General features: G+C 33.9%; 1 protein-coding gene across 2 annotated transcripts; it reads left to right on the top strand.

Annotated features, from left to right (window-relative positions):
- Positions 1 to 220: 220 nt before the first annotated feature.
- Positions 221 to 22,532, top strand: LOC132564997 (TGF-beta-activated kinase 1 and MAP3K7-binding protein 3-like). Of its 2 annotated transcripts, XM_060229603.1 has the most exons (9): positions 221 to 303; positions 8,772 to 8,889; positions 9,412 to 11,059; positions 12,121 to 12,275; positions 12,515 to 12,611; positions 12,936 to 13,085; positions 14,409 to 14,603; positions 16,670 to 16,776; positions 18,721 to 22,532. In XM_060229603.1, exons 2-8 carry the CDS (start codon positions 8,788 to 8,790, stop codon positions 16,744 to 16,746), a joined length of 2,424 nt encoding a protein of 807 aa, XP_060085586.1. In that variant the 5' UTR covers positions 221 to 303; positions 8,772 to 8,787; the 3' UTR covers positions 16,747 to 16,776; positions 18,721 to 22,532. The 2 variants fall into 2 exon arrangements, with proteins under 2 accessions (XP_060085586.1, XP_060085587.1); XM_060229604.1 differs by lacking the exons at positions 221 to 303; positions 16,670 to 16,776 and having other exon boundaries at positions 8,869 to 8,889.
- The last annotated feature ends 1,517 nt before the right edge of the window (positions 22,533 to 24,049 follow it).

The raw sequence follows: 24,049 nt of genomic DNA, 5'->3' as shown, positions 1-24,049 counted from the left end.
GCGGGACTTACATATAATGGCATATTTTGATTTAAACCACAAAAGAACTCATTTGATCTCAATAAAACCAGGAAAAAATTGTGCAAGTATCGAATGACGACAAATATCTATTCTTAATGAATGGGTGTAAAAACAACGAATTCCGGAAATTATTCAGTGCGCATGTGCATCCGCCATGATAGCAAATATTTTTCTGAAAGGGAAGTTGTGTTAGTTGAAGTTGCAAAGCCTGCCAATTTCGCCTCTCCAATGCTCACTTTTCATACACCAGAGGATGTTAAAGACACCAATTCATTTAAATAGGTAAGTATTTCTTGTATTGTTGAACATCACACATGAGTACGTTTCTTGTTTCTTCTAGACAGGTGTTAACTTTTTTTCTTTAGTTCCTGAAGTTAGCAAAATAGAAACTGGCATTATTAGCTGATGTTTGTTTTGACATACGTCTGTGACTGTTGATTCAAGTTAGCCGGTACGCATCTACTGAAACAAATCCTTTTGCATGTTGTTAGGTAGTATATTTCAAGAAGTTTTGCTTAATATATTGTTATCACGACCAAAACATTGACGTATTGTCAAGGTTGTACAAACACGTCATGTTAACTTGTGTTATGGAAAAATGAAAATAAACAAATTATTATATGATTTGTCTGATTGTTAACTTATTTGTTTTGATAGGTTTTATGTTTTTGTTTTAATGATCAGTTGTGCTGACAGCCGGATTATGCCTGTCAGCCCCACATCAGAACGTAAACATATATCTGCTTCTCTAACATACAGGCCATATCAGATCAGCTGATTATACGTGTGCAATTTACAAATTATGATATCCAATCTATGTGTTTCAGTAATTATTTTGAAAGCAATTGTCTAACCATTTTTTATCTAGTGAATTTTTGGTAAATTTACATTATGTATTGTAAGTAAACATACATCTAATTCGATAATCTTTAATTATGTCACAGGTAGTAGTTTGATTGAGTGATTATGACTTATGTTGGCAAACATAGTGATGACTCATGACCTACATGTTCTCACTGCTATACTTCATTCATAAAACGGAAGTCATTTATAAATGTACTGACCACCTGATCAGTTTAGATGTATTACGATACTTTGTCAGTGTAATTAAATCTGTGACTCATTTTTTCAAAATGAAAATATCCAATCACATGTGACAAGGATTATCACTTAATTTTCGTATTCTCAAGATGACTGACAGACAATAAAATTTACAGGCTTTGTATTCTTCCAGCTTTAATCTGTTTTAAAAACATGAAATCTGAAAAGCAATTTGACAAATAATTTAGACTTTTTTCATTTCCATACTGCATTTCTGAAAAAAATGGCAAGGTTATGAAAATCATTTTTTCCTGCTAATATAAGATTCAATTCTTTGTTTTAATGAGGATAAAATGTTGTCAAGACCTAAATATAGCATCCTACTGTGACCAAGTCCACCTTCATCATTTTGTAGTAAAATTTGTGATGTTAATATTAGTGTTGACCTTCTAATGTTGTTAATGTATTACACTTATTAAGGATTGCCTGACTCTTTGGTTTTGTTGTTATTGATATATCATAGCTCAGATTGGGAGGAGAATAATCTTCTGTTTCGATTTAAATCATATAGCAATATCATTTTCATCAACACATGTTAGCTTCAGGACGACAGAATTTATATCATTCAAGCACACTGGTGATTTGTATTTTAACACATAGTGATACACAGAAATTTATAAATCAGAATTCGAACAAGACCACTACCTTGCAGTATATCTTAGTCAATTTGAATTAATGTTTTGACATTTCAAATTTATTTATGATAATGTAGGGCATATGATACAGTATTGTGTGGAACTCAAAATTTCATAACACAATATGAGTCTGTATATCCACCCATGGTAAATTTTGATTTTGACATTTGAAGTTTAATTTTATATCATAATTCCTCCAGTTTATTCTGATTCATGAAAATCTAGAGATTTGTTTGTAACAATTTATCTACATTAAAAACACAGGGACATTTTCCATCAAAATCATGCAAATAAAGGGACATTCCCAAATATGGCGTGTTTAATTTCCCAATTTGAATGAAACAATTAAGAAAAGTATACAACATTTGTCACATGACTTGTAGGTAGATTAATCACTGTTTTTAGTGCGAACTTTGTTCTTAAATAAAAACTCCATTTGAATCTGTTGAGGATTTTTATGGCAATGAATAGATGTTTCATGTTTTTTTTGTTTTTTTTTTTTGTGAAGGTTTCTTGTTGATTCTAAGTACTAAACTTATGAATATGTAGACCTGGTATAGATATATTGAATGTCATTTGATAATTTGTATTTGTTATTACTGATTTTTTTAAAGTATATCGGATCATGTGAAAAAAGGAAGCTAATGCATTGTACAGTGATTTTTATAAAAATGGGATAATGGTTCTTCAATCGTGACATATTTTAACAAATACTTCAATTCACAAGGAAGACTCCTTACATGTGTTTTAAAAGGGTTCCATTGGTTCTGTCAGTGTTTTTGTTTTTCTTGAAAAACTATTTATAATGCATTAACGTGAATATTTTGTTTAAATATAGAACTTTGCATGCAATTTACTTCCTCTTTTTTCAGTAACAAGTGTTTGTGTTTAGCCTGGTTATCCTGCAGGCTACAAAGGTGTTAAGTGTTAACATACATATTGATTGAGATAAGGCTTTGGTTGTAACTCTACTGACATATAATTGAATTGTAATCCATCTTTGTGCTCATAGTGTAATTTTAATGTCTGATTGCATAATGATATACACTAAAACCTATATAATACTTACAAGTACCTATACTGATAGATTACTATCCTATATAGTACTCTGGCATGGATTTGCCAAGGGGGATTCCCCTTGGCTATTCCCTGTTGTGAAGTGACCTTGTATACAGTCTTGTGGTCGTTATTGGTCAGCTGACACCTAGCTTGTATGTTTCATGCACATCATAATGACAGGATTGAAAATTCAGACATTCGTTATCAAGGTTTGTTATCAAACAGCTGATGAAGATTTGGTTACATTGTATATGTGTTTCTATTCCTAAGATGACAATTTTTATCTTGATGACTTTGCAGAAATTATCAACATGTTTCGTTGCCATGATTCCTCGTGTCTATTCATACAAATCATATGTCTGTATTTGCTTGTTTAGAGATGATATTTTTTTCAACTGTTATACTTCAAATTTAATTTCTGTACACAGGACAATGGTTTTGTATTGATGAAAAGTGAACATTCCGCCATTCGCTTATTAATAATGTTTATATGTACCAAGTAAGTCAAAATGATAAATAGCTGCCTAGTAACCTATTGTCAAATGTTTGCCACAATTAACAAAATTTAATTAATACCTAATATAAGATATGATCATTAATTACCTGCTGTATTGTAATTCTTGGCATGAATTAACTGCTCTCAAATGTTTTCTTTTCTTAAACTGGAAAGAAAGAAAAATCAAAATGTAAAAAAATCATGCAAAGTAACATAAAGGACTAGATCATGTCATCATGTGTTTATGAGATATGTGAGTTAGAAAATGATTACAAAGTTATTGTAATATGTACAGTTGGCCTTATCTGTAGTAGTCTCTGGTCCTCAGTCTACAGTAACAATATACCAGATATATGTATGTTATTTGTTGAGAGTAGGTAGCATTGTCATGAATCACGGAATTCTGCGTGTCGAATGATTGATTTTGTTAGATGTTACCACAGTTAATTTTTTTGTTATAACAAAAAACTAGAAATGACATCAGACTTAATAATAACAGGAGATCAATGGTAGAGAAGGAGAAATCTGTTGTGTTCATTGTGCACTTCAGGCCAACACTTCAGGCCATCACAAAACCTTGGCTGAAATTTGAACTATATAACATTTGCAAAACAAGCTATCAGCTTACATTTTAGGCCCAGATTGAAGTGTGTGAGTACCAAGAGAAAACTCTTGTGTTCATGACTAGGCAGGTGACCCCCCTTTCATATACATGCAATGCAGGGAATCCAACCCTGATTGTCAAGGTAAATGAGAAAGCGTACCACAAAATTGACCCAACCATTCAACTTTCACTATTGCAGGATAATATTTGAGTATTTTTATCATTTTTACTGAACTGTAGGAATGGGTTTTCACCAGGCTTGGGCTTAAAATAGCAAGATACATTGCAGGAGCTTTAGAACCTTATATTATGGTGTTTTATTATATATTATGATATATCAAAGTCTAAGAAATGATTTGGAGAACTTGTAAATGCAATTTAGAAAAAGTGATTATTATATGTAACTGATACCTGTAATTATGAATTTCATTTGTATCTGCACATGATCCCCTCCCCAAGAACATTGAGTACAGAATGTATTTGTGCAGAATTGCAGATGTTGTTACAGTGAATGTCATTGTTGTCACTGGTAGGATGCTGGAGTTCTGTTTCTAAGTGAACAGGTTAACATTGGGGCACACATACATATATCTGGCAAACCACAAGTGAACTCATTCACGGTACACACTTGTCAAAAACGTGTTTATTTACAGGGGAATGGGTAATTCCACTAGCCCGACATCTGGAGCTAGTGTTACATGGTTGGTATAGTGTTTACTTATTCCTTCAGTAGGTTGATCACAGAAAAATTAATTTCTCAAAAAAATCTATTTAGAAAAAAATTTTGCAGAATTTGACGCAATGGCTATGTTTTATGACTTTTGTTGAAGATTAGATACGCAATTAATTTCAACCAAAATCAATATTTGGATTTTGTCATCATTAAATAGCAATGCAAGAATTTCAATTATGGGATCATTTGAAATATGGTTATTCTTAATATTTTTTAGTTAAATCCAAATCCTCTTTGTGGTCCTTCTATTTTCAAAATAGGTCATACCGGTAGATAAAATAGGAACTAAATTGACTTTGTTGTTATTTACTTAACATTGCCATCAGAAATTACCAGATTGTCAGTGCCATTACTTGCATACCATAACTATGGAGACAGTGATGGCACATACATATGTTAAAAAAAAGGATTCCACATTTCAAAGTTAATTTTTAATTTAATGAAAAAACAACAGGTGTATTTTATTGAAATCAGATGGAGTCTACAAAATGATAAGAAAATGTAAGTTGTAATGTGAAGTTATACCATGTATAGTATTTATGTACCTCTACATATAAGACAGTATCAATGACTCGCTGTTAACATCTTACACGATACCATATTGACTTGATTTACAATACAGCTGTCTGCACAGCTGTGTCATTCATGTTCAATGCAAATCCAATATTGTTGAAACGTAATGTAATGGTTTAGCTTCTGCTGATTAAAGCTTTGAATGGATTTTAGAAACCAGTTATATCAGTACTTAAGTAGATATCATTCTGTTATTGTTGATGAATGAAAATCTTCCGAGGATGAATTTTTTTATTTGAAAGCTGAGGATTTACGTTGATTTACATATATGGTACATATATCGGTAGGTGTCGATGAAGATGTGTATAAAGGACTTCATGTATGTGTACACTAGTATAGATTTGAGTAGACACCCAAGGTGTGTCTAGTTATATGATAGCTAACATGACATGATGCTATTTTTAGTTATTCTACTTACTGTTACCTATAATACAAGGTAGTTCTAGTACAAATACATACAGACTTCATTACAATGTTTTATCTATCAAATCAAAATTCTAGCTCAATCTAAAAAAAAGTATTTTTCAATTCATGCATGCTGACACCTTTTGAAAATTTTAGTTAGTGTTACGAGATATACGACAATGATGTCTTACTGTCACAATAAATATATTTATATGTGGATGTTGTCTTGTAACGTGCCTACTTATGTTTACCTGGATCAAGGAAAGCTCAGACATTGGGCTTTACAGTGTCTATAATGCTAAACAGACAAGTTTCTTGCTGTCAGCCATACACAATTGTAACAATACAAGGTGTCATTAGTACATTGTTGTCACCTGACTTTTATGTACAGGTATATGTATGTGATGTATTACAGAAAAAAACACCCCTCACAGGAACAAATTAGAATAATTAAGTTTCTACCAAATCTCTTTAGGTTTTTGTCTAATTTAAGAATGGGGATATTCATGAAAGGTTGTTCTACACCATAATTATGAGACTTGAAAACATAACCTTTTGTAAAGTTATTCATTTTGTTTGACCGTTGACAATGTTTCTTATTTAAGTTTTTACACTTTATGAAATAATTATTTGTGACTAATAACCCTATATATGTAAATCAAATTCAGATACGAAGATAAGGTGTGCTTGGCTACCTTTTGAATTACATATATAGGTTTCTGAGATTGGTCATGATTGTTATGTAGTTTGGGGAAAAATGTAGGAATTTTTATTTGGTATACATTCTAGAATATATCAACATTGGGCTAGTCCATGTTGAACTAGCAGTAAACTTATGTGTAAAATTAAATTGTTTGTATATTTTAAACGTACTTGTAGCTCTCAGACAGATTTAATCACTTCTACTTGTTAAGACCTATGAATAACAAGACTACAATGAAATTATACTAAAGACATAGCTTGATGTGTCTTTTCATTAGTCTCCAGTCAAAATGTGTGTAATGAATCCAGAAATGTACCGGCCTTCTTGTAAATTAATTTCAGTGATTTAGCTCAAAATTTGCATACTTAACCACAGCTGAAATATATCGTGCATTTCGCCGCAAATAACACACGAAGAGGCGCATTTTGAAAAAAAATAAATATGAAATTACAAATTAACAGTTTTACCAGTGAGTAAGCGTGCACTAGATTAGAGATCTACCTTTTCAATTAATGTCAAGTCCTCTTATATCACCATTTGTGCCAAATGACGATAATAATAACTTGACACATCATGTACAGTAAATTGCAATGACACAACAATATGCATGTTGTAAATCTGAAAGGGTGAGATTTATCTTTTCATTTGATCCGTCTTTTCATTTTTATCGCACTCAAATGATCAACATGACAGATTATGATGCCATGTTAAGCCTTATTACCTTAAGCTTCCTTTATAGAAATAATACCAGGTTTTATATCTATATCTTTTGTCATAATTATGAATACTTTGTTGTCTATTTAGAGTCAGTTTGAATTGTATGTGAAGATGTTTAAAGTTCACATATTTGTTTACCCAAGGCTTAAGCTGACTGTAGGTAGTATAATACATAAATCCATGTTAATATTGATGTAGTTATATAAAGTGTCTGCTGATTGGGGTAATGGAACGGTTAAACCATCGGAAATGTTATATTACCGTGTATGGCATAATGGAAGGCTTTTAAATGGCTGGACTCGTCAGTTTTACAAGTCGGTTAAAGTGTCCTACACCACCCTAATGTTGGACTACGGTGAATATGTGGGCGGGCCATCTGATACATATATTGTGTGTTATAGAAAACCCTGTGGTAAACGCCAGGCAATCTTGATAGCATTTATTATCTTTTGGCATATACATCTATCTGTTTTTTGTTTATACAGAGCTTGAGTGATCCCAAAAAGTTGCATATGCTATTTAATTTGCTTATGTGACATTTTATACATTTATCAGTTTGTATATGGGTAGGTATATCAGAACTACTGTGTATGGAAAATATGGTTGAAATGTTGTCATTCTTTGTGGGTTGATTTCTTTAGATCTTATTTCTGTATAACTTCTGTATGTCAGAATTAGGTGTGTTTACCAATGACAAATGTCTTGCATGTAATTTGCATTTGTGGTGGATATTCAGAGACTATTTGTCCGTCTCAATTTACGGATATTTACAGCAGTAGATTAAGATCTAAGTACAGTGTAAATAGCACAGGTGGGAAATTTGGTAAGAATTACCTGTTGGTTTACCAGTGGATAGTCTGATAGAGAGGTAGTGATAATGGCAGGAACAAGGAGTTCTCTGTCACTACAGCTGCAGCGGGCCTTGTTAGTGACGGTCAGGCGGGTAATTGATCACTTCTATTTTGTTGTATCTATTGTTAATCAAACTTGGTTGATCCATTGTGTTGTGGTGCCTTTAAATATTCAGATGATCCTCATGTTTACAATTCAATAGACTGGGTTTCTGTGTTAGGGAATTATTGAACAGAAACATCTTGATTTGAAAAACAGTAAAGTTTGTGATGATAGATGTTTCCAGTCATTTAACTGTGATAATTATACCTCTGATTTCCATCTCCAAGTGATAATAATATGTGGAGAAACGAGACAGCTATTTTATTCTAACTCATTGCATTTTCGGTATTTCAATTTGTGAATAGTGTTTTAAAGTTTTCCTTGTTTTAAGAAAATCTGAAAAGTAACATCACTGAAATAATGGAGATAATAAATATAAGACACTAGAGGTGTTATAAGACATAAGAGATAGATCCAGGAGGATTAGGTAATTTATACCAAAGAGAGAGATTATCTCAGAAGAGAACACTGAATGTACATTAACTTGAAATGAATGTTTTCTTTATAACTGAATGCTTTAAAGATTATATATGGTTAGTAAAAGAAAGTCTCAAGACATGTTTAATTGATTTAAGCATTTATGTGAAATAGGAAAAGGTGACTTTATAAGTTAACATGACTTTGTAGTCCTCAGAAAGATTGATCAAAACTGGTGTTTTATGATATTCAGTGTGTTCATGACAACTTGTTATATTCATTGATTAACACACGTTAGCCAGCTGACTGATGATCACCTGTTTGCGTAATCGTCATGTGTTGTGTATTTGTAGGTGACCACAACATACCATGGCTACCACTGATGTGGATGTTAACAGTGTCCTACTCCAGGAGCTGAAAAACATGTACCCAGAAGTTCCAGAGCGTATTGTTACAACTCACATGATCAAGGTGAGAGGTTAGTGTGATATTTTTAATTCTTAGTCACGAAATAAATCTTTTAATTTATAATTTATGATAATAATAATTTATTAATAGTTTGACAAAAGTATTCATGTGTCTTTTTAGTCAATGTCGGCATCATTGTTGAGTACCATAAGAAATATTAAGACAGCTTCTTGCATTGTGTTAAAATTAGTTAAAACACAACAGTCATTATTGATTCATTGTATAACATTGTGTATACCGTATTTATTCTACGGTAAGTTTACTCTGGCAATTTATAACCCTGGCTCAAAGTCAAGGGTCAGCCTTTTACATGACAAGGAAACAGTCTCTGTTCATAATTTTACATTGGTTGACTTAAAACCAGGCATTGGCTTCTTGTAAGAAAGATATATTACATACTTTTAGCTGATCTAGTCTGAAGTTAATGCTGTGGTCCAGTGTCTGTCGTCCTCCAGTCAGCCGTCCATCCATCCAGTATCAACTTTTTCATGAATCTTGCATTTAAATGAAATAATTCTTTTTCAGCACAAGAATGACAGAGCAAAAGTGATCCAAGTACTTGATCACGAGGGACCTCAGTATCTTTTTGAAAAGCCATTGTTTGATCCCATTCAGAGAAGAATGGAAAATCTAACTATTTCACAAACTGAAGGACGGACAAGAAGTGACTCTGGTTCAAGTGGGGTAAGCAGTACAAGTACGAACAGTGTGTCAAGTGTGTCCTCGGTGCCGTATGTGGGTGGAAATTCACGACTGCCACCAGATAGTACTGAGTTTAGTCAGTTCATGAGTCCAGGTGCCCATAGCACAAATATACCAAACATTAATTGTGATGTGTCCACACCAATGAAAGGAAAGTTGAATAAAGCCCCCTCTAGACTTCAACCAATTCAAGTGCTACATGTGCAGACATCACAGGGGCAGTCATCTTCCACGGGGAGTGAACACAACAGTCCTACTCCGCGTGTGTTTATACAGGTGAACCAACATACCAATAATCACAATTCCCAGACTAATCAGTTTCAACATCACTACAAACAACAGATGTCTTATCCAAGTACAAATACAACGCCCCATAAGTGGCGGACACAGTCGTCCGTGCCTGGGAACAATTACAACACATATGCATCACAAGGGCATAATTACCTAAACGCAACTGGTGGTGTAAGTCCAGGAATACACCCAGTGGACAGACAACCATATCGCAAACCCCCAGCCAGTCCCCAACCCCTTGATAGTGTAAAGTCTTCCCACAGCCATATACCATATCCCTCTCAGTATGGAGACCATTCACAACAAAGCCAATGGAATGCTGGACCATCTAGTACATCTAGTGGCTCGCACAGTGGTCAACAAATGTCTAAGGCAACAATATACCTGGGTGGGCCCAGCAAACCAGGGGGACATGGGCCCTCATACAACATGGGCACTAGTTCTGGCATGCAGTACAATCACCCAGTGTCCACAGCTGGCATGCATGGCTCTCATAGTGAACCATATCTACAGCCACATGGTGGCTACAATCCTTCCCCTCAGCAGCAACCGCCGACCCAACAAGGTGGCAGTAATACTACTAAGCCGTTGTTCATCAAGGTTGCTAGTCTGACGAACCAGGATAGTGGAACACCATCACAGTATAGATACCAATCCGAATCGCCATCAAGTGTGGGATCAATGAACCTTCCTCAAGTGAACTCTAGATACAGGAATATTAGTGGAGAAATCCTCACTATGGCAGGACCCCCGACTGGGACTGTTCACCCAGGCTCCTATGTTGGACAATTATATTTGAATGAAGTAGGAGGTACGGCTGGCAATGGTTCTTCTAGTCAGGGTGTTGAGACAGGGCCGTTATTTATGCACTATCCTTCAGTTCCGTCTAACTGTCGGGTGTCTGGACATCCACCCTCGTCAGGAAACAATTCTCCCCCTATCCTTCCTGTCAGAACAGGAATTCCTCCTCCTCAAGTTGGAAATCCTTTAGCGCCCGAAAATGTGATAAACAGAAGTATTATGGAGCCTGGGGAATCGCAACACATTTCACTTGCAACGTTCCAGCCTTTAGTGTCGCCAGCATCTAGTCAAAGTAGTCTGAGTTCAGAGTCCTCATCTCAACGGGAAATCCAAAGGCCTAGGTCGGGCAGTGTGCAAGAGGAGGCTGATTATATTTCAGGTATGTCGAACAAAAACATTTTGTTTATCATTTGATCATCAAAACTTCTCAAGTGCATGTGCTGTTATGGTACTGTCAAACAAGAAGTTTGAATTTTCAGTGCTTCAGGGATTACAATAAACACAAACCTTTTTCTTAATTTAAGGTATTTCTGTTGATAAAAGAATCCTGACAAAATTTTCAATTCCTAGTTTTAAAAATTACATAGACAGTTTGACTCCATCATACAGGCTAGGATGCACATGCATTTGATTCTCCTGCTGTGTGTTTTGTAATGAACTCCATTATAATATTATGGACATCTTTGAAAGTGTTTCCAATAATTGACCGATTTCTGTCCCATTTTAGCCATACAAGATTTTATCAACCCAAACGATGTGAGAGATTGCACATGGCACATGCTATCTTTCTGAACTGGAAGCAATGTCACATTACCATAGTGACATGAATTAAAAGCGTGTTTATTTATTGTTGATTCTTGCTTGTTTTGTTGCTACTTAGAAAACATTCTTTTACATCTTGATGTTAAAACTTGCCCGTACATGATTAGAGATGATAATATAAAATTAAACAAAATGCTATATATTGGTATGCATATTTTTAAGGTGACTGTCTTGAAAAATGACATCTATTAACTGTCCATGTGTGTATGCTTGCAAAAAGAAGGATATCAGTGGTGAAAACTTAGAAAAAATAATAATTTCCTTCCTTTAGGGTGTAACAAAGAACTTTCAACCTCAGGGTGAGATCCTTACATGCCCACTTGTGGGTTGGACCTCTAAGAATTTCTCCTGAAACTCTCACTCTTCAGGTTGTGAATATATTTTGATTATCAAATCAAAAAATTAGATAATCATCCAAAATGATATTATTACCACTGTTTTCATAACAGAGGTGAAATCAATCAGTGTTTGGAAGGGTATTGGGTGGATATACATATACATCTATTGAAATTGCTTGGGGATAGATATTTCATTTCATATAGATATAATTTCTTGTGGTGTTTATGGGATATTATGAAGACAAACATCTATGCTTACATTCCCATTTTGTTGTTTCAGTATTACTTCGTTTCCAAAAGGAGAGAATGAGTAAACTCAAGTTAGACCTAGAGTCAGAGCTGAGGAAATTAGCAAAAATTCGTAATGAGGTGACGCAAATGGAAAAAAATATGTTGGATCGGACAAGAACGAGAAACCTGAATTTCTCTCCACATGTGAGTGTTTGGTATCTGTACAACTCTGGTCCATTGTCTTGTTGATACTTCAAATTGAAAATTATGATGACTTATTACAAGTATTTATGTGTGCATCATGAAAACCGATCAAAATTTAGTAGCTACTAACTTGCAGGATCAAGTATTAGTTTTGATGTAACTTTGCGGATATTGATAGTGATGTAATTGTGATTATCATGTTAGTGTTTTGTGTACCAGTTTGTTCTGCACTATTGCAGTTGGAGGATGTGGCAAGTTTACGTAACAACAATATGAAATTACAGGCAGAGATCCAAGTCATGACACGGGAGGTGGACATGTACAATAATGGACAAAGTGAGTGGACAATTGTTTGTTAGCTTAGTTTATTTTGAGCCATTTTGAGGCAAGGTCTTTATGTTGTAGTTGGTAATTACCTCACAGAACGCCATGCAGAAGGCCTGCCACATGGTATCTGGAGTATCTGTTGACTGAGCTTTCTTGGCTTGTGAGAGTGTAATCTGATGAAACCTACTAATCTATTGTTAATTTTATTTTCCCGAGTTTTGAAGCCACAACGTATTGAAATTACATGCATTATATCTCAAATTAAAAAAAAAATATGAAAAATCTATTCGAAATTCAACTCCTTAACTGTTTGGTGTAAATTTCAATTTGTAGCTCCCTTAGGTGTGTTGGACCCATTGGAACAACAGAATTTTTTCCAGAACATGAACCCAGGACAAAGAGGTTCAATATATTCCCGACCGCCAGCACCAACACCTACACCAACGCCAACACCAACACCAACTCCTAGACCTGCAAGTGAAAGTAAGAGATTGGACAAAAATCAAAAGACAATACTGTATTTTCCAGATTATAAGTCGCTGTTTTTTTCTTTGGTGATCAGGCGTGTGGTTTATAACCCGGAAGATATGGTAATATGTTGTCAAACAAGCTTTACAAAAAGTTTTCTTGTACAGTTCATAGGTCACCTGAGACAAAATCTCATGGTGACCTATTGTGATAACCTTTGTCTGGCGTCATGTGTCCATAACAATTTAACATTTTCGACTTCTTCTTAAAAACCCCTGAACCGATTTCAATGAAATTTTGCAGAAACCAAAAGTTTTAAGCAAAAAGGTGTCTGAGGGGCAGGGTGAAAAGTGTAAAATTGACTCATATTTCAAAAATCTTCTTCTCAATATCCAGTTATGGTAGAATTAAATACACTTCATGGATGGAAATGTCTTCAGGTGCATTACCAAATTTGTGAATTTCATGGCCTGAGGGTCTCACATTTCCCTGTGGGCAGGGGTTGAAGTGTACTCTAGTTTATATAGGGAAAATAAATTTTTTAGCATGATTTGTTTTTTTTACGACTGGATATATTTCAAACTTTGTTTGAAATATGAGTAAAGGATGATGGCTTGATGGTATGCCCATATCTGTCCTAGCTGGCTGGAAGCATCTTGAGGTGCTTCAGCGAAATTGTGAATTTCATTGCCGAAGGGTTACACATTACCCCATGGGGAGGTAGTAAAGTTTACTAAAGTTGATATGGGAAAAATAGGTTTTGAGCATAATTTGTTTACTTTCCATTGGAAATATTTCAAACTTTGTTTGTCCATATTGATCCTGCTGACCAGGGACTGATGGATGGGGACAAAAGGGGTCAAAACAAATTTAAAAATTCTTCTTCTCAAAACTCAGGTATGGTAGAATTAAATGCTCTTCTTGGATGGAAGCATCTTAAGGTGCATTAATTACCAAAATGGGTCACACATTTCTTCCTGGTGAGGTGGTTAACTTAAATGTAATTGTTATGGAAAATTTGCATTTTTTGAGCAAAATGTTACTTATTTCCCATTGGAAATAACCTTTGTAAGAATTATTAGTATAGGATGACAGTTATGATGGTAAGCATGTATTGACAATGGCTTACTATCGTCTATGTCACAATTTCTTTTTCTTGTCACTTTAAAGCTTCCTAACCTTTATACTCAATATTGCTGATCTCAGGTGATGGTCAAGGCTGCTAGGCCTCTTGTTGGTATTATTTAGTTATTTTTCAACAATAAACACATGAATTTACAGTTCTTCAATAATCTTGATTCTGACCTCGTTTTGATGTATATACATGACATGTTTCAGCTCCCCCACCTGTTCCCCCAAGGATCCACCATGTGCCACCTCCTCCTCCTCCCCAGCCTGTGACTGGGTCAGGCGATTTAGATGGTGATGGAGAACAGTGGAGCTGCTCTGCCTGTACCTTCCTCAATCACCCTGCCCTCAACAAGTGCGAATGCTGCGAAATGCCAAGGATGAATGCCCCTGCCCCCACCACAGGTAGGGTGTGCCATGCCCACTCAGCAGCAGGACTATGCTACTGCCATGATAAGTGATGGAGCCAGGCCTGGTATAGGCCACATTTTCACTACATACCACTGATTAGGGTGTATGTCACACATTCCGCATCCTTTAAGGATGTGTCACCTGACAGATGCCACACCCATGGGAAGTGTGGTGTGCCAGAATACTACATCCCATTATAAATCCACTGTGCCTAGGTTCATTTTTAGAAAGGGACGTTCTGAAAGTATTGTGGCCAGGGGGGATAGGGAATGAGGGTGTGATCTGGTTTGGTCTGATGTAATTTATCGTATATACTGTATACAGAGACATTTGTCGCAGTTTAACATGAGCATATTTCACTCTAATGCTGTTAGGGAAAAATGAAAAGTGGGCTTAAAATTGGTGTCTGATTGAAAAACCTCTTTTATATATTCAGAGAGGAATTAAAGGCAAAATTTAAGCAATTGTCTCCTGTATTACAGCTCAAGAAAAAAGTTCATGTGTGACAGGTTATTGTTAGATTGGAAGTGGTCGAAAGATTAGAGAAGAGTTGAAATGAGAAATTTTTGTCAAAAATTCAGGAGTAATACATTCAACTAGTAGTACCATAATAGACTGCCCAAAAGGATTAAAAAAACAGTTTCTAGTAGTAGTTTAGGAATAATAAATAACATATACAAATATGAAATTTTAAGTCACCCTGCCCTTGTCAGTGTCATCCTTAGAAATTCTGGGAATGTTAATTAAATCCTTGAAAATAGTAAGAATTTGTGTTTAGAGACGATACCGAGAAAACACAAAAAAAAAAAAACAAATCCCCAAAGTGACAAGATAAAAGTTTGTTTTCTTTGTTGCTATTGTTACTTAAAACTACATTTTTATCCAATTTCTCCTAATAACACCAGAAGTTTTAATCAAATTTTGTTAATAATTACTTATAAAAATACATTGATCATTGTCTGTAATAAAGTCTTGGAATTGAATGTTTGAAATTTTCACAAAACTTTTGTTACTAATGCTTTCTTAAGGAAGCTATAGCAAGGTTACAGAATATGTATGATCGTGCTACAGGATTGGCTAGGTAGTGTACTGGTGCTCATTGTACTTAATGATTTAGGTCTAGATGTGTATGGCATAGATAAAGTGGCGAGATGATAATCATTCACTGAACAGACAGGCATTATACTTGAAAACATTACTTGCCTTACTCTTAATTTTGATAGGCTTAAATGACTTCAATAACAACATGGCTGATATACTGTATTGTTGTTGATATGCCAACGGATTAAAATTAGCTATATTCACAGTCTTCAAAGATAGCAAGCAATAAAATACCCAGCAGATATTAACATCAATCAAAATGTAAAGAAATGTGCCTGTAAACACGGACACCAATGTGTAGACATTGTCAATATCCAATCAGCATGAATAAGCCGCAAACTGGGGTAGCCGCGAATTTTTAGCCCCATGGAATTGAACAACCATACAGTAATTACTCGGTGTCTGTTTTAAAATGTGAAGACTTTGTTTTTCCTCCTCATGGCTTAGCTACTGGTGTTTCCACTTCAATATTAAGTAAACGTTTGGGAGATTTTATTAATGATTGTAATCAGCACTGGTGGTCATTAGCTTTTTCTGCATGATTATTCTCTTTAATTTAATGTTCAGTTCATGCATAAGCTTTCATTTAATTTTTATTAATATCAGTTTTATGTTCAAACCTTTTTACAAATGTGGATATTGGGATTTTCTTTTACACTTAAAAGCATTTTAAATGGATATGATTGAAATTGCAGGTACGAGGCTGTTGAATCATTTCTTTATTATTTTGTTTTTTGGTCCTTTGGCATGTTAGTATTACAGTTAGCATCGGCATGGCTCGGGAATATTGTAACGATTTACAATGTAGTTGTAGAGTATCCAGTAAAAGATACTATGTATTACAAGGCCTAGGATATGAGAATTCTACAGCAGTGGTTCCGAATTGCATGGATCAAAATGTTAAGTTGTGACCTGAATGAATAAGATATCACAATAAAGAGTGGTTTTGATATTTCCAGATCTTTATGATGAATATCATGGTGACAGCCGACACAATGAATTAAGTGAAGCAGGCAATGATTTTGAACTTGTTTAGGTTGATTGGTTATGATTTCAAAAGTTAAAGGTATGTAAATATGGAAACGGACTTCATATGCTACACTGCTTACCTTGTATACAGTAAAATGTGTTTATGGCATTAGCTATATCATTTGACATCAGACACGGACAACTTCAATGAATTCATAGAAAACCACATACAAAATGTAGCATTTTTCATGGACTTTTTATTATGAAAAAGCCATGTTGAACTAACAGGACTAGAAATTCACTTGGAAGTGAAACATCGTCACAATTAAAACGTGAACAGGATATGCTCCAATTGTTTGTTGTAAACTTGTTTTACTGTAACTGTATTCTGCTGCTTTGTGTTTATACCTTTATTTTCTACTTTTAGCTGATGGTTGTAGAAGCATTTATATTTCAATAATTTCATTACTGAAAGTTTTATAAAAATTAGTTTAGCATGGTCATATCATTTTACTTAACAGTATTTATCCAAATGGCTCGCATAACTTACCAGTAACCCAAAATGATTTTTCATGTATTTAATGTACAAGCGCTGAAAACATCAGGACCATAACTTCAGGAAATGATGTTGCCTTCATCCAAAAAAAAATTTTATTTTTTTTTTTTAAATTAAGTATAAAGTGGATCTTTGCTCATTCAAAGTCAATCACAATTGAGGAAACTTGCCATGTTCTAAAATAATTACTTAACAATCTGTAGGTGTTTAGTGCATGCATTTACTGATAGATGTGTTGGTGGTGGTGTTCTGTCTGTATGAAATCCTGGCACTCTCTGTTGTGTAGATGTATGTCTGTTGTAAGTGTAATTAAGTAGGGCCTCCTATTGGTTGAATGGGCCTCTACTGTATGAATTCTCTTCAAAAGATTCAATGTTACTCTCTGTTATTTCAGGCAGCTTCATTTCAATTCAGGGAGATGTTTCCAAGTTTTCATATGAGTCTGCTCCAGGTGTCTACATTTTAACAAAAGGAGTGGGTGTCGATTTGGGTCATTTAGTGATGAGCCAGTTTATGTCAGAAAGATACTTTAAGATCAGCTGTATATACCGGTAGTATACTGTATCAAAACATCAGATTTTGTATGCACTCTTTCCAAAGTTGATGAGATGACAGGTTTTTTTTAATGAAAGTTTTGTTGTTTAATGTGGAAGTATAAGTTGTTTTCTGATAAATAGAGATTAGGTGTTGAGGATAAAGTTGAAAAAATTGTCCAAAACTTATCAAGTATATTACAGATTTATAACCGGTATATTTTCACCTCATTATTTTTGAGAATTAATTAAGATTTTTCATTAATCAATCGTAAAATACTTGACAATTACCACCACAAGGTAATAATGAGTGTAATGCTTATCTTATTGTTTTTGAGGGCCCAAAAATGGCACACTCCAGACAGGTGTCATATGGGTGCTATGACCAGATGTTTAGAACATCTTGCTGTATGCAGCTTACCTTAAAGTATGTTTCTACACAAATTAACACTGAATGGGCTAAGAATGAACCAAATTGGCACATCTTCTTTATCAATAAATGTACGAATCAATGCTAGGTGTAACTTATTATCCCATACTTTTGCCTGGTATAGCTGCCTGTCATGTGATGGGGTTGCTTTTCATGTGTAATTGCAGGTACTCTAAAACTGGCCTCTAAGACCACAACACAACATGAATTTAAAAGTTCAAATTCTTATTCACTTTTTTCCTTTATTTTTATGCCACTTTCATATTTACAGATTCTTGTTCATAGAAATTCTCTATGAAAGAGTTCAGGTTATAGAGCCAATGCAGTACGTTCTGGTTTGATGGGTAAAATTTTCTAGTTATGATAAAATATATATACATACATGTATTCCAATCTGTGTCAAAAAGAGTGCAGTTATTTAGAGTAGAGTTATGTAGAGTACCTGTAATTCACATTGTCTTGCTTTGTATGGTGTTTTTTATGTTTTATTTACAATTTGTTTCTTCTCTCACTGTTTTGCAGGACCTACACATCCCCACTTGCATGGAACTTGACCTCTGATCCCCACCAGTGCTGTTTCCAAGCCGCAAGCCATATATTATTTCAAAGTTTAAGTTAAAAATAGGTCTTGGAAGTGTTAAAAAATGAGGTGGGGAGACGAAAAGAACTGCATGTTTTATTGTATAAGTGAGTTCAATGTGCTCTACATTGGTTTCAACAAAGACAAATTTAGTGGCAAAACAGTCTCTTCATTATTAAAGTATTGGCATGATCAGTAGAACTGACAAATTTGAGACTGGTGGATGAATTTAACACTTTAAGAAGTTACCAGATAATTTGAAAATCTGAAACGTTGAGGTTTGCCATAGCTTTGTGAAAGGAAAAGAAATCAGATGTAAACCAGTTCTGTGGAAGCTGCAAACTTGATACAGCTACATCATTTATATCATTGTTGGTTAACTGTATCTCTACATAAATCATTCAACTGAGACTTCAAAAGTCGAAGTCAATTGTATTATCGTCACATCGTCACGTTTTGGATTCCTTGGTACTACTCTCTTGGAAGTTTGTAACAATACAAATACTGTTTGAAAACTTGAAATTCTTTTATCAACAGAATCATTAATTGCATTAAGGATTGAATGTAAAGCGAGCTTAGAAATGTAAAATGACCGTGGTTTTGGCAGACCATTGTTAACTGAGATATTATTATTCTGGAAAGTTTTGCCTTTATTGCATACTGTGAAGGACCCATAGTGACCAAATTAGAATTGCTTTCAAAATATGTCACACAAGATTTGGATAAAGAGTAAGTTGGATAAAAAAAAATGAAAAGATGAATAGATAAAAAAGATGAATACGGAATGTATTTACAATCAATGATACAATTGTCTGTCAGTTTTCTTCCTGATGTGAGTTCTTTGACTTTGCAGAATGATCTACATACTTATTTTGCCCAGGAATTCAACAATAGTGGTCAGTTGATGAAAGTTAGAATGTTCATCCATCATTTTTTTGTAATGGTTATTCATAATTTGATGTGGATAGACATCTGAAATCTGCATCACAGAAAAAACAATATTTACACATAATCACACATAGAATTGTTGAATAGTGTAGTGATGTCTGATGTTGGTCAGAACTTTGATGATGATGGATCAACTACATTTATTCCATGTACATGAATTGGAGTCGTTTTAATATTTACTCGTATCAACTAGTATAAAATCAGTTATAAAACATCCATGATTATGAATAATGCACTGCAACCCTGTTTGGAGCTCATTTTAATAGGTGCCCTAGCAAACTACTAAAACCATTGACATTGACATGAAAGTCATTTGGAAATTTAATCTATCTCATTTCATTAATGTATACTGTACCATGAAGAGTTGAATTACTATGATATTTTGTGGGCTGGCAACACAATAATGAAACACAACAGTGAAATTTGTGCCAAATAATTATCCCTAGTTGGAGAAATGTATCTATAATTAGGTATATATAGGTATACACTTTGAATCATTACAGTTCTGACATCTGTTATACTGTTGTTGTATTGTACAAGTTTATAATGTCGTACAGCCTGTTAGTCTGTACAGTGTTGTACCTTGGTTTCAGTAAACAACAATACTGATATCCGTATGCTATGCAGTAAACAATATGTTACATTATGATCACATACTTACTTTTGAGAAATTCTACACACCTGTACAACATTTCACAAAGAACAGTACAACACATAACATACATTGTTGTATTGTGTACATTGTGCAATTACTGTGCATTGTACAACATAAAGCATAGTATGACTCTGAGTGATGCACTTTTACAATGATAGCACTGTGTCATACAAATTACAACATACCATAGACACTAGCAGCAGATTTTGTTAAGTGTTTACACAGATCACCAGACACTATCAACAGATTTTGTTAGGGTGTACACAGGACATCAATTACTTAGGACTCGTAACCATTCTGCCTTACTGACACGATGATCCCAACAACTGACCTTCTGGGATCAGTAAAAATGAGAAAATTCTTTTGTTTCTCAGTCCTTTTTATCTTTGCTGTACTTCAGTTTGGAATAACAGATGTTTTGTTTTTTTGTTGTAGTGAAGATGTCTTGTTTCACAAGTCCAGATTTTAATGTCCATATTTTATCCTTTTTTTTTTTTTTTTTCTCGAATATTTTCGAAACTTTTTTTTCTTAACACACAGTTGACATTTTTATCGTTCAATTATCACCCAATAGTTTCATTTAATCTTTTTTTTTTTTTAACTAAATTGACTACACCATTGCTATTTTAATGGTTGTGTTTTATTAGGATCAGTGTTTGGATAAATTCTGTGTTTGATTTGTGGTCAACAATTTCTCAGATATATGATTTTTCGCTTCACTGAATACTACATAAAAATGCTATAAAAACTATTTAACCAGATGAAAATAAAATTGCTTTCAGACCTTGCATTAAAGTAACGAGTGAGAATCTGACAATTTGTGATTAAATATTCCAATGTTATAGTATGAAAGGAAGAATTTGATTGAAGTGTTCAACATTACCCATAATTAGATCTGAGTTATCTAAATATTAATGAGTGTGACTAGTTTAAAATAAAACCAGGTTATGTATAGATAGATGTTATTGCAGATAAATTAAACTGGGTTATCTATAAAAAGATATAATTGAAAATGTATTACAACTGGGTTATTTATATAGAAATAGGTGTGATTGAAGAATCTGCCTTTTTAAGTCCAAAATTGTTTCATTTTTTTATTTTTTCTTACCTTTGTGCAACATACAAAATGGCCTGGTCTTGCCATGTGAGATTTTTTTTCTAAGTTTGTAAAATAGGCTTTTAATTTCAGACTACAGCATATATTGGGGTGATTTCCAGAAATCTGTCAAAGTTTGTCAACAAAATTTTGTCCTAAATAGATCTATACAAATGCCCTGGTGGTGTGCATGAAAGAAATGCATTTTTTTTTTTTTTTTTTTTACTTCCAGATTTAAAGAGAGTATATGTGCCTCATTTGTGGTGACAAAGAGTTTTGTATTATTAATGAATGATCTCTTCATCTCTTTGTACAGAACATGATTTGTGTTATGAATACTCACATAAACAAAACTGCTAGATTACAATGTTTGTGCAATGTAGAGTGCTAGTTAGGTCTAGTGGTTGAATGTAGTCTAGTGTTTTGGTATTCAATGACTCCTCATTCCACAGAGTTGAAAATGAGATCATTCTTTGGTGTGTAAGCAATTGATTGTAAATGCATTTAAGAGTGGTCAATCATGTGAGGTTCTCAATAGGCCCAACCTTTTAAAGGATAAAACAAATAAATTGGAAAAGACGAGTCGTTGGATGAGAGGCTCAGGATAGACAAGCTTAATCATGAATTCAGTTGTATTTTATTGGTGAGTTTTTGGAACAATGAATGGCGTCATTCTAGTCATAAAGACACGTAGTGTAAGTTAGTGTTGGTTAGACATGGTTAAAAAATTCCACCAATGAAAACTTTTGTTTGTATAAACACAGCAATTTGTTGCACAAGTTTCTCAAAGTTGTATCTGGTATATGATAACAGCATGTGATATATAGCGTGGAATTTTATATGGGTGACGAAATCATATATTTTAATTTTTCGATTTTTTTTAACAATGGGTGTGATATGTTTACATAGTGTTAACACATTATAGCCTTAATCATGACATTGTTAACATCAGTTTCCCAAGTTGGGAAAAAAGAAAAAAAAAAAAATAGGATTACCAAGCCATTCTAAAACTACTGCTGAGAACTTGGTTCTTTTCTGAAAGTGTTGCATGAAAATATATGAGTGAAAAAAACATAAAAATCAGTCTGCATCAATAGTGTATATGTGATAAATATGAATAGGGTGGTAGTGTGACCTCAATGATTTCCAGAATGTTTGTGCCTGTATTATTGTGATATGACAGGTATCTTTGTGATGACTGTCATAGCTACTCCAAACATCAAAGTCAAGGTAGTATTTCAATTATTTGATTATTAACCCCAAGTATCGCACAATGTATTTACCAGTCAGATATATTGGTATATATCACTGGTAAGTTGTGCGATATATTATTTACAGCGTATTTGGTCATTTTCTGTTATGGAAAGTCCAATAGCTTCAAAGTATTTATCATTTGAGAAAAAAACTAAATTATCCTGACTAAATTCTAGTTCATAAACACTGTACTTTGGAAATTAGCAGAATATTAAAATTGTAGCTTAAGTGGACATCAGAGCATCTCCAAATTACTAGTACATGGTATATGCATTTCTGAATTGTGATTTGTGAGCAGTGTAAGGGTACTCCATATTGGAGTATGGTGCTGTTTGGAGTCAGTGTTGATGTTTGTGCAAGTTGTTGCTGTGAAATGATATTGGTACATGTACCAGAGTGCAAGTTCACCTGTAAGTCTTGTGTGGTACCATTGAGCATATGCCGACTGTGTTATAACTATTAACAAGTATTTAATTTAATTAAGACAAAACTTTTTATATGTAGATATTGATATATTGGCTACAACCATATGTGTAGGTCGATTGCACCAAAATTTGTTTTGTTCTGGGAATGCCCAGTTGCTCTGACATGGACAAGGATGTTTCTTGTGTGTTTGTATGTTTTTAATTTGGTGCTTTTACGTATTTGCGCATATATGTATTATCTGTTAAGATAAGACTCTACAAGCATGTATGCTTTTATTGCATATTGTATATAGAGAAAGTAAAACCTGCTTGTAAAACAAACATGCACATCTATGTGCATAATAATTCACTCAGTGTAAAGTAATAAGAATAATAAAGAAGAAATAAAATTTGTTATTATTTTAAACAAGTGTTTCATTTTCATTTCTTTTTAAAGTTTAATCCATAACACAGATCATATTAAATATTAAGTCAGAAGTTAAAATTTTTTGGAGGATGTACCAAGTTTGCATCCAACATAATTACTGTGTTGTAGTTCTGTGACCTGAATTTGTAGTGTTACCAAATGAGAGTTGTCGCCACATCTGGTCTAAACTGAAACCTTGTCTTCAATATAATAACGGTATTACTGTACTGGTGTACCAATATTATCTGGGATTGAGCTATTTACATATAAACATAACAAAGGCCTGTATGAGATACAAATGTTTTATTTTCATAGGTTGTAAGGAATGTTCCTGATATATAGGTAATAGGCCAGATAGAAAAAATGTGTAAGCAGCTAATCACATTTCATAATTTTGCCCCAGTATTTAATCAGCCCATTGTCAATCAAATTTGTATCTAGGAAAGGCTCTCTCAACAGAAAAACCTGGTATACTTTTAATGAAACT

This window comes from Ylistrum balloti, unplaced genomic scaffold, assembly GCF_031769215.1.
Source record: "Ylistrum balloti isolate Yb309-2 unplaced genomic scaffold, AGI_CSIRO_Ybal_v1 Utg369686, whole genome shotgun sequence".
Lineage (NCBI taxonomy): Eukaryota > Metazoa > Mollusca > Bivalvia > Pectinida > Pectinidae > Ylistrum > Ylistrum balloti.
Note: the sequence above shows the minus strand (reverse complement) of the source record. Positions and strands in the feature narration are given on the sequence as shown.

What these genes read in the sequence shown, in the direction of transcription:
- LOC132564997 (XM_060229603.1), top strand. Translation starts at nt 8,788, where the DNA reads ATGGCTACCACTGATGTGGATGTTAACAGTGTCCTACTCCAGGAGCTG. An exon ending in GGAGGCTGATTATATTTCAG is followed by an intron (nt 11,060 to 12,120) that starts GTATGTCGAACA and finishes TTGTTGTTTCAG; the next exon opens with TATTACTTCGTTTCCAAAAG. An exon ending in CATGTACAATAATGGACAAA is followed by an intron (nt 12,612 to 12,935) that starts GTGAGTGGACAA and finishes TTCAATTTGTAG; the next exon opens with CTCCCTTAGGTGTGTTGGAC.